Here is a 13828-nt window from a genome sequence, read left to right on the forward strand (position 1 = left end):
GAAGTTGAGAAGGTGGAGAGGGTCAAGTCCCTCAAAGTGACAATAACCTACAATCTGTCCTGGACTTCCCATGTAGATGTGATGGGCAGGAAGGCACAACACTTCTTCCTCAGGCAGCTCAGGAAATCCGGCATGTCCATAAGGACCCTTGCCAACTTTTACAGATGCACCACTGAAGTGCATAAGGCCTATTATGGAACTGCTCGCTTGGGACCATGGGAAACTATAGAGGTAGTTTGCATAGCCCAGACTTTCACTGGAGCCAACCTCCCACCCATGGGCACCATTTACATGGCTTGTGGCCAAGGAAAGGCTGCCAATATCATCACAGATCCACTGCACCCCAATAACAATCGCCTACAACCTTTTCTATCAGGCAGAAGTTAAAGGAGCCTGAACACACACACACACACACACACCAGCGGTTTCAGGATAGTTTCTTACAGGCCATTATAAGACTGATGAATGGACACTCTAGCCTCAAATAACGTTGACCTTGCTAAGGTTGCTCTCGCTTAGTGCACGCTGTGTGCAATGTAACCTGTATGGGTCTGCCTAAGTCTTTCTGATCTGTACATTCTTGCTTACTGTGATCTGCTGTACTGCTCATAAACTAAGCTTTTCACTGTACTTCGGTAGACATGACAATAAATAAATAAATAAATGTTTGGAACTCTTTTCCACAAATGGCAGCTGATACAGAATCAATTGTTGATTTTAAATCGGAGATAGATAAATGTTTGACAAGTAACGACGCTAAGGAATATGTGCCAAAGACAGGTATATGGAGTTAAGCTTTCCTGACAAAAGACTTATGCCCGAAACGTCGACTCTCCTGCTCCTCAGATGCTGCCTGACCTGCTGTGCTTTTCCAGCACCACGTTTTTTGACTCAGATCTCCAGCATCTGCAGTCCTCACTTTCTCCTCTATGGAATTAAGGCTACAGGTCACCCATAATCTCATTGAATGGCAGAACAGACTGGTCCTGTTATCACTTCCCAAGCTTGCTGGCCACTTAGAAATATAGAAACGTTGAAAACAGGACAAATAGGCCACTCAACCCTTCAAAAGCCCTGCTCCACCACTCAATATCATGGCTGATCATCCAACTCAGTATCCTATTCTCACTTTCTCCCATAGTTATGATCCCTATAAGCCCCAATAACTATATCCAACTCCTTTCTGAAAGCAGTTAATATTTGGCCTCAATTGCTTTCTGTAGCAGGAAATTCCACAGGCTCACCACTCTCTGGGTGAAAAAAAATTCTCATCTTAGTCTTAAAAGGCTTAACTCAAGTCCTGTGACACTTGGGTGTGCAACCTTCTTCCCAGAGGAAGAAGAAAACAAAATGGACCAATGTAACAATTTTGGTGCTGTAAGGTTCAGTTCCTAATAACTCTATACTAATTATGCTCAATTGTACATGGGTTGTATATTTAACTGAGGATTTAAATTTTGCCCTCTTAGCTGATTTGAAGTCCTCACCTGCTTCAAGACCACTACCATCATCTCGGTATCAAAGAAAACTCATGCAGTATGCCTCAATGACTACTGCCTGGTCTGGCTTCCAGAATGATGAAATGCTTTGAAAAGTTAATCATGGCTCATATCAGCTCTAGCCTCCCAGCCAGCCTTGATCCCTTGCAATTTACCCACCACTGCAACAGGCCCCTAGCCCTATATTCATCCCTGGAACATCTAGATAACAAGGAGACCTGCTTAGGCTCCTAATCATGGAATACAGCTCCGACTCCAACAAAATAATTTCAACCAAATTAATCTCCAAAATCTAGGTCTCTGCTCTGCCCTCTGCAACTGGATCCTCAATTGCCTGACCCACAGACAGCAGTCAGTGAGAAGAGGCAACAGCACCTCCTCAATGAGGATCCTCAAAAGTGGCATTCCCACAAGGCTGCAAACTCAGCCCAGGGAGTACAGCAAAGGGCTGAGTTTGCAGCCATCTAGAGCTAACGCCATCTACCTTTTCACTGACAACACCAACTTTGTAGATCAGATCTCAAACAATGACCAGACAGAATACAGGATAGAATGCTTGATAAATGGAATGAAGAGAACAATCTCTCCCTCAACATCAGCAAAACAAAAAAGCTGGTCATCGACTTCAGGAAGCAATATGGAGGGCACAACTCTATCTACATCAATGGTGTGAGGCGGAGATGGTCAAGATTGGTCACCACCAATCTGTCCTGGTCCAGCCAGGTTGATGTGATGGTCAAGAAAGCACAACAATGCCTGTTCTTCAGGAGGCTAAGGAAATTTCACATGTCCATAAAGACACTTAGTATTTTTGATGTATAGACCATGGAAAGCATTCCATCTGAATGTATCGCAGCTTGGGATGGCAACTGCTTGCTCAGGACCATAGGTAACAATAGAGAGTTGTGAATGCAGTGTAATTCATCACCCAAGCCAACCTTCCATTCACTAACTCCATCTACACTTCTCATTGCCTCGGAAAGGCAGCCAACATAATCAAAGACCCCTCCCACCCTGGTCATAATCTCTTCAAACCTTTTCCGTCAGGCAGAAGATACAAAAGCTTAAACACATGGACTAAGAGTCAAGAACAGCTTCGTCCCTGCTGTTATTAGACTCTGAATGGACCTCTCAAATTTCAAATTTAATGCTGACCTCATTCTTTGTGCGCTCTCTTTGCAGTCGTAACATTATATTCCTCACTTTGTTCTATCACCCTATGCATTTTGTATGGTATGATCTGCCTGCACTGCATGCAAAACAAAATTTTTCATTGTACCTTAGTACTGGACAATAATAAATCAAATCAATTTCAGTAGATAGACTAAAATTGTGGTTGTTGGGTTAGCTGGGGTATGCAGTAATGTGCAACTCCACAAATAGAACGGTGTAAAGATTAGCTTTAATTCTACTCTTCAAATTGATTTCGGGATCAGAGCAATAGATTAGATTACTTACAGTGTGGAAACAGGTCCTTCGGCCCAACAAGTCCACACCGACCCGCCGAAGCGCAACCCACCCATACCCCTACATTCGCCCCTTACCTAACACTACGGGCAATTTAGCATGGCCAATTCACCTGACCCACACATCTTTGGACTGTGGGAGGAAACCAGAGCACCCGGGGGAAACCCACGCAGACACGGGGAGAACGTGCAAACTCCACACAGTCAGTCGCCTAAGGCGGGAAATGAACCTGGGTCTCTGGTGCTGTGAGACAGCAGTGCTAACCACTGTGCCACCGTGCCGCCCAGCAATAGCCTGATAGGAGGGATTGAAACTGACATTTGAGAGGAATCAACATACAAACATCCTGGAGGGATTTGAAGGTGAAGGGAAGTTGGAGACGGGCCATTAGTTTGCAAAAATGGATGCTGTATTTCTAAGGAAGGGCACTGAAAGGGTGATGGACTTCCTATCTAAAAGATAAGACAGGAAACAATTTCTCCTGAAATACCTGCAGCTTGGGACAGCCTGCCTGCAACATTTCAATGCAGAACTGGAAGTAGGGGTTGGTCTGCTTGATTTCAGTGTTCACCTCCAGCAGTCGAAGTTCAGTACAGCAGCCTGCCTACAGGGCAGAAACATAAGAGAAAATGAGTGAATAAAGCAGGCAGCCAATTGGAAAATGTTTCATTGTAACTGATGCTGCTCTGTCAGCTTGCTCCTCTGAACAAACTGGAACAGAACATCACTTTCACACAGAATGGTAACAGCACAGGAGTCCTTTCAACCAATCTAGTCTGTGCAAGACATATGATGGAGCACTTCACAAAGTGCCACTCTCAAACTTTTACCTCAGTGTTGAAATTTTTCCTTTCCAGATAATGATCCAATTCCCTTCTGAAAGGCTCAAATGTAGCTGACCTCACCACAGTCTCAGGCAGTGCATTCCAGATCTTAACCTCCTGCCACCTGAAAATGTTTCTCTTCATGCCATCATTGCTTCTTTTGGCAATTATCTTCAAATTGTGGTCTTCAGTTCTCAATCCTTCTAGTAAAGGGAACCGTTTCTCCCTATCTACTCTAGCCCCCCAGCACCCTCATGATTTTGAACACCTCCATGAAATCTCCTCTCAGCCTTCTCCAAGGACAGTCCTAACTTCTCCAATCTATGCTATTGGCTCTAAGGACAAAAGGAACTTCAGTCTCATGAATCTTTTCTCCACTTTATCTGTGCGTCTTTCTCAAAATGTTGTGTCTAGAAGAGGATACAATACAGTGTTTATATAGGTTGAACATAACTTCCTTGGCTTTTAGATTAGATTACTTACAGTGTGGAAACAGGCCCTTCGGCCCAACAAGTCCACACCGACCCGCCAAAGCTTAACCCACCCATTCCCCTGCATTTACCCCACAATCTAACACTATGGGCAATTTAGCATGGCCAATTCACCTGACCCGCACATCTTTGGACTGTGGGAGGGAACCGGAGCACCTGGAGGGAACCCACACAGACACGGGGAGAACGTGCAAACTCCACACAGTCAGTCGCCGGAGGCGAGAATTGAACCCGGGTGTCTGGCGCTGTGAGGCAGCAGTGCTAACCACTGTGCCACCGTGTCGCCCATTTTGTGCTCTGTCTTTACTGATACATTCAAGGGCAGTATATTCGTTTCTCCTTCTACCGTCCATAATTTATGCAAATATACACCGAAGTTTCTCTGTCCCTGCAATCCTATTATATTTTATCTCTGCACTTTTTCCAGCAGAACAAATCTCTTCACAGTTTGTTGCATTCAACATCATTTGCCAGTGTCTGCCTATTACCCTGCAACCAAGCCCTTTCAAAGCCCCACACTAACATAAGACCATCGGGTAAAGGAACTGAATTAGGCCATTTGGCAAATCAAATGGGCGGCACGGTGGCACAGTGGTTAGCACTGCTGCCTCACAGCGCCAGGAACCTGGGTTCAATTCCCGCCTCAGGCGACTGACTGTGTGGAGTTTGCACGTTCTCCCCGTGTCTGCGTGGGTTTCCTCCGGGTGCTCCGGTTTCCTCCCACAGTCCAAAGATGTGCGGGTCAGGTGAATTGGCCATGCTAAATTGCCCGTAGTGTTAGGTAAGGGGTAAATGTAGGGGTATGGGTGGGCTTCGCTTCGGCGGGTCGGTGTGGACTTGTTGGGCCGAAGGGCCTGTTTCCACACTAAGTCTAATCTAAAAAAAAATCTGCTCAGCCATTTGATCATGAATATGTATCTTGACTCCATTCTCCTGTCTTCTCCCTGAAATCTTTGATCTCTTTCCTAATTATGAACCTATCTCTATGTTAAACACACTCAATGACTCCACAGCCTTCTGCAGTAATGAGTGCCAAAGATTCACCACCCCCTTGCTGAAGAAACTCCGCCTTGTCTCAGTTCTGAAGAGTAGCCCCTTTGCTTGGAGGCTCTGCCCTCAGATCCTAGTCTCACTTCTGGAAAGATCTTCTCCATGCCCACTCGATCCAGGCCTCAGTATTCTGCAAGTTTCAATCAGATTCCCCCCTCATCCTTCTAAATTCCATCAAGTATAGACCCAGAGTCCTAAACTGCTCTTTGTATGATAAGCCCTTCATCCCTGCTATCATTTTCATAACCTCCTGTGGACCCTCTCCAAGTCCACTTTAGATACCAGGCCCAAAACTGCTCACAACATTCCAAATGCTTGGCAAATTCTCCCTGTTGCTTTAACAAAATAAGATTAACTGGTCAGTGGCTGTGTCTGTTGGTACCATGAACAAATCCCACTCCAGGAATTCATAATAAAACTAAAAGCAGCATCCCAGTGCTGTACTGAGGGAATGCTGCACTGTTTAGAGGTGCTCTTTTCATATGAGAGTATAAATCAAAAGCTTCACTGCTCTTTCAAGTGGAAAGATCCCACAGTATTATTTCGATGGGGGAAATTAATCTGTGTCCCACCCAATAAATATCCATCAATCAACACGACTGATACTGATCTGATCATTATCAGATTGCATTTTTGCAGGAGGCTACAGATCACAAATTGGTTGCTACATTTACTACATTATAGCAGTGGGTAAATTTATAATTACATTTATAATTATAATAGCTGTCAAATGTTTAAAATCTATTAAAGCCCAGCCGTTTAGGGATATATAATATTTCCTGAACTCCCTCACTTTCTGTCCTGCTGCTGCGCTGACACACAGTTTGGCCAATCCATCTGTGAGCCCCACATTCTGTAGAGGTATGTAAATGGACAGCCATGTTGGGAATGGGAACATTCAGAAATAATGGGCATTTACTTGACATTTTACAAAACATCACAACTCCAAAGACTTTACAGGTAATTAAAATTACTTTGAAAAAGTAATCATCACTGGAATATATAAAACTCAGCAGACAATTTGTATATTGCCAAATATATTGGATAAATATTGGCCAAGGCACCAATAAAAACTCCATTACTCTTCAAGGAAACTTTTTCTATGTTCACTTGAAAGAGAAGGTGAGGCTTCAGTTTAATTTCTCCAAAAGACAACACCTTCCCCGTACAACATACTGAACCCATATCCTTCTGATCCAGAGACTGCCTCACTAAATCACAGGAAAAGTCAATGGCAACCTGAGAGCAATAAAACAAGAGGAAAATAATGAAAAAACGATCAAAATAACAAAGTAATATCCAGTAAGCTTTAACTTAAAATATTAATTTATTACAATAACATATTAAACAAATGAAGGCCATGTGCATCAGACAAGCCTTGGCCAGCCAGTCAGTCTATTCAGCCTCCTCAACATTATTGCACCTTTTCCTGTACTCTGGTGGTGGAATACAAGGACAATATATAGAACTTACTTTACATTCAGCAAAAGGTTTTCTCTCCCATTCAAACATAATAGGCTCCTGAGGGGAAAAAATGTTCAGGGATGCATGGTAAAGATGGGACAGTGGGATTAAATGAGTTTGTCTTGCAAAGACACAATAGGCTAAATGGCTTCCTGCTGTTAACCATTCCATGATTCTGGCTTGATGCTACAGCATGCCTTACCACAATGGCATTGAAGATGTTGTGCAGGCGACTGTTGTATGTCACACAAAGCTGTCTGAGATTTGAACCTGCTGCTTCAAGAAAATTAACAACAGCGGCAGTGTCAACCTGCAAAGAGCAAACAACATGGGAGTCAAAACTAAAAGGAAACATCTTCCCGCTTTTCAGAATCCATAGTTCTAAAAGGTCTCCCTGACCAAGTCTCAGCAGCTTTTTGAAGGGTTCCGAGAGTGCTCAGAGGCAAGGATAGCATGCTAAACAAAATCAGCCTCATTATCACTGGATTCTCAACCCAGTGAAATTAAAATAGTCAGTGACCCTCAAAATTTCTAAATTGATCCAAACCAAACCTTATGAATAAAGATCTTGTCACAGCAAGTTCATAACTTAAATAAAAATAAGAAAATTATTCATAATGTAACTTTAGCTAAACACAGATAAACAAGACAATCTTATTAATATCTACAATCTAAAGTCTAATTCTCTTTGATCCTAACTCTCACTCTCAAGCAGACAGACACAAACAGAGTTGAGATAAATTCGAAAGAAAACAAAAATTTAATTTGCCAGTTCAATAAACTGTTTCAAACAATGGATACCAGGCCTTCCTGAAATCCTTGGGTAATGGGCTGTTCATAGCCAAGTAGAACTGTATATCTTGCTTCAATTCCGAAGTCACCGGTTAATGCAGCCAGTTTCAGCAGACTTCCAGAATTATTTACTTATTTCTTACAGACTTGGATTCTTTTCTCAGAACAATCAACAATTCGATAACAGAAGAGAAACTAAAGAGAGAGCAAAATAAAAGAAAGACAGTCTCTAGAAATTTCCAACATCATACTGTCTCCTACCAAACCAAGTCAGAACTCGTTCTTTTTGTTTTTTCTTTTCAAACTACATTGGTTGGTTAGCTCTTGTCCTCCCTTGATTGAACAATTCAACATCCAAACCAGGTGCCAACCTTGAGCATTGTAACCACTCGTTGTCAAGTTACCTACAATGTCCTTAGAGCAGTAATTAAGTTGTTTTTCTTCCCAGGCAAGTTTGCCACTGTAAATATCTATCTTTGATCTCTTCTAAACCAAGCTGCTGTTCAAAGTTCAATACTTTACTTCAATTCTTAGTTCCAAACAAAAAGTGAGAATAATAGACGAAAAAGTGACGGTCTCAACATGCGGATCAAGGAAGTTATAGCAATAGGGCTGGAAAGGATAACAATGGTTTTTTTGAGGATAGCGAGAACTATGAATTTGCTGTCATGATACAAAAAGAACAATCAACACAATGGCTGATGGCCAGAAGGTGAACAGGTAAGAAACCAAGGGAGCAATGCAATAGACAAGGTGCATTTATAGCAACATCAATTACTTTACACAGGAATGCCCTACCTGCTAATGTACTCAACTCAGCCACATTAGGGAGATTTAACCAATCCTTAGATAAGCACATGGATGATTTTGGGATAGTGTAGGGGGACGAGCTGTGAACAGTTCACAGGTCGGCGCAACATCGAGGGCCAAGGGGCCTGTTCTGCGCTGTATTGTTCTAAGTAGTAGGAGCCATTTGGCCCCTCAAGCCTGCTCTGAATTAGATAAGATTATGGCTGATCCAACGGATGGTCTCAACTCTACTTTTCTGTCTACCCCCATACCCTCTGACTGCTTTGTCAATCAAAAAAATCTCGCTCATTATCTTATTAATATTCACTTCTCTCTTGGGAAATTAATTCCAGATCTCAATCTTTGTTGAGAGAAAAAATGCTTCCCCCCTCTCCATCCTAAATAGGAGACATCTTTTCTTTTTAAACTCTATGCTGTAGGTCTGGTGTCAACCACAAAGGGAGATACGCCATCATCAATCCCTCAGTCAAGCCCTCTCATGATCTGTGCTTTAAATAAGACCACCTTCCAATTTTCTAAACATTAGCAGATACAGGTTCAACATGTCTGCAGTTTTCCTCGTGAATCCATAATGGCATGTTGCCTCCATGGTACTGGGGTGAATGATGTCATTAAGCAACTCTAAAGAGGGAGAGTAAAACAACCAGCAGCTCTGGTCCACACTGGATTCAAAAGCGTGTAGAAAAATGGATGGAATCCTTCATTCAGAATTTAGGTAATTAAGTAAAAAACAGGACAGAAGTAGTCCAGATTATTTCCACTGTCATGTACGAGTGAGTATAGAAGTAAAAGGAAAAGGCAGATAAATACATGGGTGGAGATTTGGTGCAGGAGAGTGTGTTTTAGATACATGGGATCAGTTACACAGCAGTAGAGATGTCCTTTAGTCCAGCATGTTGTGTCAACTTATCTGCACTAGTCCTAGTTTCCAGCACTACTGGGCAAATTGAGATCTCTTCAGGTGAGGTAGTCCTAGTTCTATTCAAGTGTAAACTAAGATCCTCACAGGGTATTTTGCTAATGCTATTGAGAAAGGTTTAAACAAACAAGGCAGAATGTGGGAACCAGTAGGTAATATCATTTAGGAAGACCAAAACGGAAAACTGTGGGAAAAATGGATTGGTCAGCTAATACATGCAGTCATTACAAGAGAAAGTAATAAAGTTTAAAACAAGGCTAGTGTGAATGCATGGAATGTATTAAGTAAGATTTAAGACCTACAGGTACAGATTACAAAGTGAAAATATAACATTATGGCTAAAATAAAGATTTATCTCATGGAAGGACAGGACTGGTTGAGAGATATTTCTTGATAGAAAATGTTCAGTGTGACGTCTTAAATGCTTTCTATAACGGAGAATTCCACAGTCTCACGACTCCTCATCTCAATCCTAAATGGCCTACCCTGTATTCTTAAACTGCGACCTTTAGCTTGGACCCCTGGTCGCTGGAAAGATCCTTCCTGCATTAACCCCGTCTGGTCCTAGAATTTTTATAGGTTTCCAAAGGTAACTGAATCAGTGGTTTCGATCACTGAAATTACAGGAAAAAATATTGAGAAAACAAAAAAAATTATGATAACTGAAGAATTCAGAAATAGCATTCTTGTAAGCCTAAAATGATTTAGATGACCATCAAGTGCCAAAGTACAGAGAAGCACCAAATTCTGGCAGGTAACTATGATGTCTGTTACAAACAGCTATAAATAGGGAGATAGTCATACTGAAATCCCAAGGGAAGTGTGGAACAGAAAATCTGTGAACGGAAAAGGTATTAGATATAGAGAACAAACAAAAGATGCCAGTGCAGTAAAAAGGGAAAGGCTCGACCCAAAAAGTCTCAAGAAAAGTCTAAAAATAAACAAAATAATGTTTTCACTGCAATAAGACTAGATGTATCAAAGCAGCCCAACAAGTCCACATTGACTCTCCAAAGAGTATCCCAACCAGACCCATTCCCCTACCCTATTATTCTATATTTAGGTGGCCCTCCTGGACGAAACCCACGCAGACATGGGGAGAATGTGCGAATTCCACACAATTAGTCACCCAAGGCTGGAATCGAACCCAGGTCCCTGGCACTGTGAGGCAGCAGTGCTAACCACTGAGCAATCGTGCCAGCCCCTATAAATTGAATATTAAATGGAAGACTAACTACAGTATGAGTGTCTAAAGAATCCTCACAAGAAGGGGAAATCAAACAAGGAAATTAGTATTAAACTGAAGCAGGAGTACAAAGAAAACATTTCCTTAGAATGTAATAAGGGGACAGGTAAGAAAATTTGTCTCCAATTATTCATAAAGACAATCAGACTACTGGAACACTACTGGATTACATAGATCAATGCAGTACAGGAGCAGGCCCTAAAGCCCACCATGTCTATGCCAACTGTGACAACACTCTAAACTAATCCCATCAGAAAGATATAAGAGAGACCTAAGGGGCAACGTTTCATATGGAGAGAGTGGTACGTGTATGGAATGAGCTGCCAGAGGAACTGGTGGAGGCTGGTACAATTGCAACATTTAAAAGGCAACTGGATGGATATATGAATAGGAAGAGTTTGGAGGGATATGAGCCGGGTGCTGGCAGGTGGGACGAGATTGGGTTGGGATATCTGGTCGGCATGGACGGGTTGGACTGAAAGGTCCGTTTCTGTGCTGTACATCTCTATGACTCTCTATATGTTACGAATGATCCCCTCCCCCACTCACCCATTGTACTCTATGCTACTTTCTCCCAACCCCCACTCTCCTCTAGCTTATCTCTCCACGCTTCAGACTCTCTGCCTTTATTCCTGATGAAGGGCTTTTGCCCGAAATGTTGATTTTGCTGCTCCTCGAATGCTGTGCTCTTCCAGCACCACTAATCCAAAATCTGGTTTCCAGCATCTGCAGTCATTGTTTTTATCGAGCTTGTATAAAAATTCTGCTTGAATCCAGGTTTGGTAAAATATAAGTTGATGTAAACTATGTAGTAACATGGTCCCTCAAAGACCTTATTGGTAATATGTTAAAATGAAAATGCAGCAGTAAGATTCCAAACAGCATGTCTTTACATTGATAAAGTCCACACATTGTTACAATAGCTGGGCTGAACAGCCTGTTTCCACACTTTTGACTAGAACCCCTTTTTCGGTTGAGCCACATTTGCCTGCTCCAGTCAGGTTTATTAGAATTAACCAATATGGCTGTCTCATTCGGGCCAGCTTATTGGCGGCCCTAATCATGCAAGCTAAACAAGTTAAACTGCATTTTTTTTTTAAGATTACTTACAGTGTGGAAACAGGCCCTACGGCCCAACAAGTCCACACCGACCCGTTGAAGTGCAACCCACCCAGACCCATTCCCCTACATTTACCCCTTCACCTAACACTACGGGCAATTCACCTAACCTGCACATTTTTGGAGTGTGGGCGGAAACCGCAGCACCCGGAGGAAACCCACATAGACACAGGGAGAATGTGCAAACTCCATAGAGTCAGTTGTATGAGGCGGGAATTGAACCCGGGTCTCTGACGCTGTGAGGCAGCAGTGCTAACCACTGTGCCACCCGTATGATTGAGATTTCTCATGGGCTGATCAAAATAGAATGATTTCACTCCTAACACTGGAAATGCTTTCACAAAGTAACAGCCTGTTTATTAAGGAGCCAAGCTAGTGAAATTTCTACTCACTGATGTTAGCAGGAAGCAGTACCCCACCCTCAGCTATATGTCAGTTTGTGAACTCAGCTGTTTCCACATTCTTAGCCAATAAGATTATGCCCATGATTATTATTGCAATGGCTGACCCATTGTTAATAAGTATTGCTAACCCAACCGGCCAGAAAAGGTTCAGAGAACTTAATAGTTCTTAATAGAACTTAATCCGCCATCTAGAAATTGAACATTTGCCTTCTATCCAATTAAAATCTCCAACCATTCAATAAACTCCAGGTCTGCACAAGTTACACAGAATTCACATCTACAGCAGCTCAAGGGCTAATGGAGAGGGAAGTACAAATTTGAAGGCCAGAATCTCAATCAGATTAGCCATTTATTGAATGGTCTCAAGGGGCTAAATCAGCTATTGCATCTATTTCAAACATTGATACCTCTAATCCTAATATTACAAAGGTTAACTACAGACTGATTAGACTCACATTAGTGCAAAACTCCTAGAAATTATGTTAAGGGATAAGACTGCAGGGGTTAGTGAATCAATAGCAAAAAACATAAACTCAGGATTTTAAAAAAAACAAAGTTTTCCCAATGTGAAAAACCAGGAAATAGTCACTGAAATAAAGTTGACCATAATGAAAAGGGATTTTTTTTTAGATCAAGTTTGTTTTAAAAAAATGAAAGTTATAATGAACTATTATTAGCCTACACACGATAGGCTGACTAAACTCTTAGTTAAACTGGTGCAATTGTGCACATTAACTGGAGTGTAAGCCCACAATTCACAAGTAGCTCACTTACCACTGAATGCTGCAGGTTTAAACTTTCCAGCTTCTGGCAATGGGTGGCCAATGCCTCAAAGACATCAGATGTGACACCAGTGCAATTGGTCAGCCGCAACGATATTAAGTGTGGACAGGATTCAGTAATGGTCTGGAAAGAAAACAAAACAGCATTGCTGTTTTGTAAAAATGATCACTTAATACTACAGAACTGGAATAATAAAGAGAAACATGTTGCCAAAGCTTTTCATCTTGGACTCATCAGGGTAAAACTTCACAACAATTTATCTTACTGAAGGCAAGGATGATTGACTGAGTGATTGGTTGGCATTTAGATTCCAATTGGCCAAGGTGTTGCCTATGATAAAGAAACAGTTACAAGTGCAGCCTTTACTGTACTTAGCATCACATAACATCAGAAATAGGAGGAAAAGGCCATTCAACCCCACAATTCTGCTACATCATTCAAAAAGATAATGGCTGATCTGCTCTAGGCTTCAACTCCTCATATCACCCAGCTCCCATTACCACAAAAACCTCATCTTTCAATATTTTCAGTGATCTAACCTCCATAACAGGAATCCTGATGAAGAGCTTATGACAGAAAGATCAACTCTCCTGCTCCTCAGATGCTGCCTGACTCGCTGTGCTTTTCCAGTGCCACACTTTTCAACTTTGATTGTGTTAAGCTTTCTTAAGGATAAATTTCTTCCTTAATAATTGACCTTAGCTATTTCCCAATGACAGATGAGAGACTAACTGGCCTATAGTTTCCTGTTTCTACCTCCAGCCTTCTGGAACAGAGGTTCACAGTAGCAGTTTTCAAATCTGCTGGAACCCTCTTTGATTACTGGAAGCTATGCAGTATTTTGATCAATATCTCCTCTATCTCTGCAGCCACTTCTGTTCAAAGCCTTGAATGCAGGTCATCAGGTCCTAGAGCCTGTCCACCTTTAGTCCCATTAGTTTGCCAAATAACTTTATGCTC

General features: G+C 42.0%; 1 protein-coding gene across 2 annotated transcripts in view; it reads right to left on the reverse strand.

The window, feature by feature from the left end:
• fbxl6 (F-box and leucine-rich repeat protein 6) overlaps positions 1 to 13828 on the reverse strand; it is a 53726-nt gene that overhangs the window by 20892 nt on the left and 19006 nt on the right. For both annotated transcript variants that reach the window (XM_060825231.1, XM_060825230.1), the window contains exons 5-7: positions 12860 to 12991; positions 6998 to 7105; positions 3457 to 3570 (exon numbers count right to left, since the gene is read on the reverse strand). In XM_060825231.1, the coding sequence (XP_060681214.1) occupies positions 3457 to 3570; positions 6998 to 7105; positions 12860 to 12991 (354 nt within the window). The remainder of the gene's footprint in view (positions 1 to 3456; positions 3571 to 6997; positions 7106 to 12859; positions 12992 to 13828) is intronic.

This window comes from Hemiscyllium ocellatum, chromosome 5 (genome assembly GCF_020745735.1).
Source record: "Hemiscyllium ocellatum isolate sHemOce1 chromosome 5, sHemOce1.pat.X.cur, whole genome shotgun sequence".
Lineage (NCBI taxonomy): Eukaryota > Metazoa > Chordata > Chondrichthyes > Orectolobiformes > Hemiscylliidae > Hemiscyllium > Hemiscyllium ocellatum.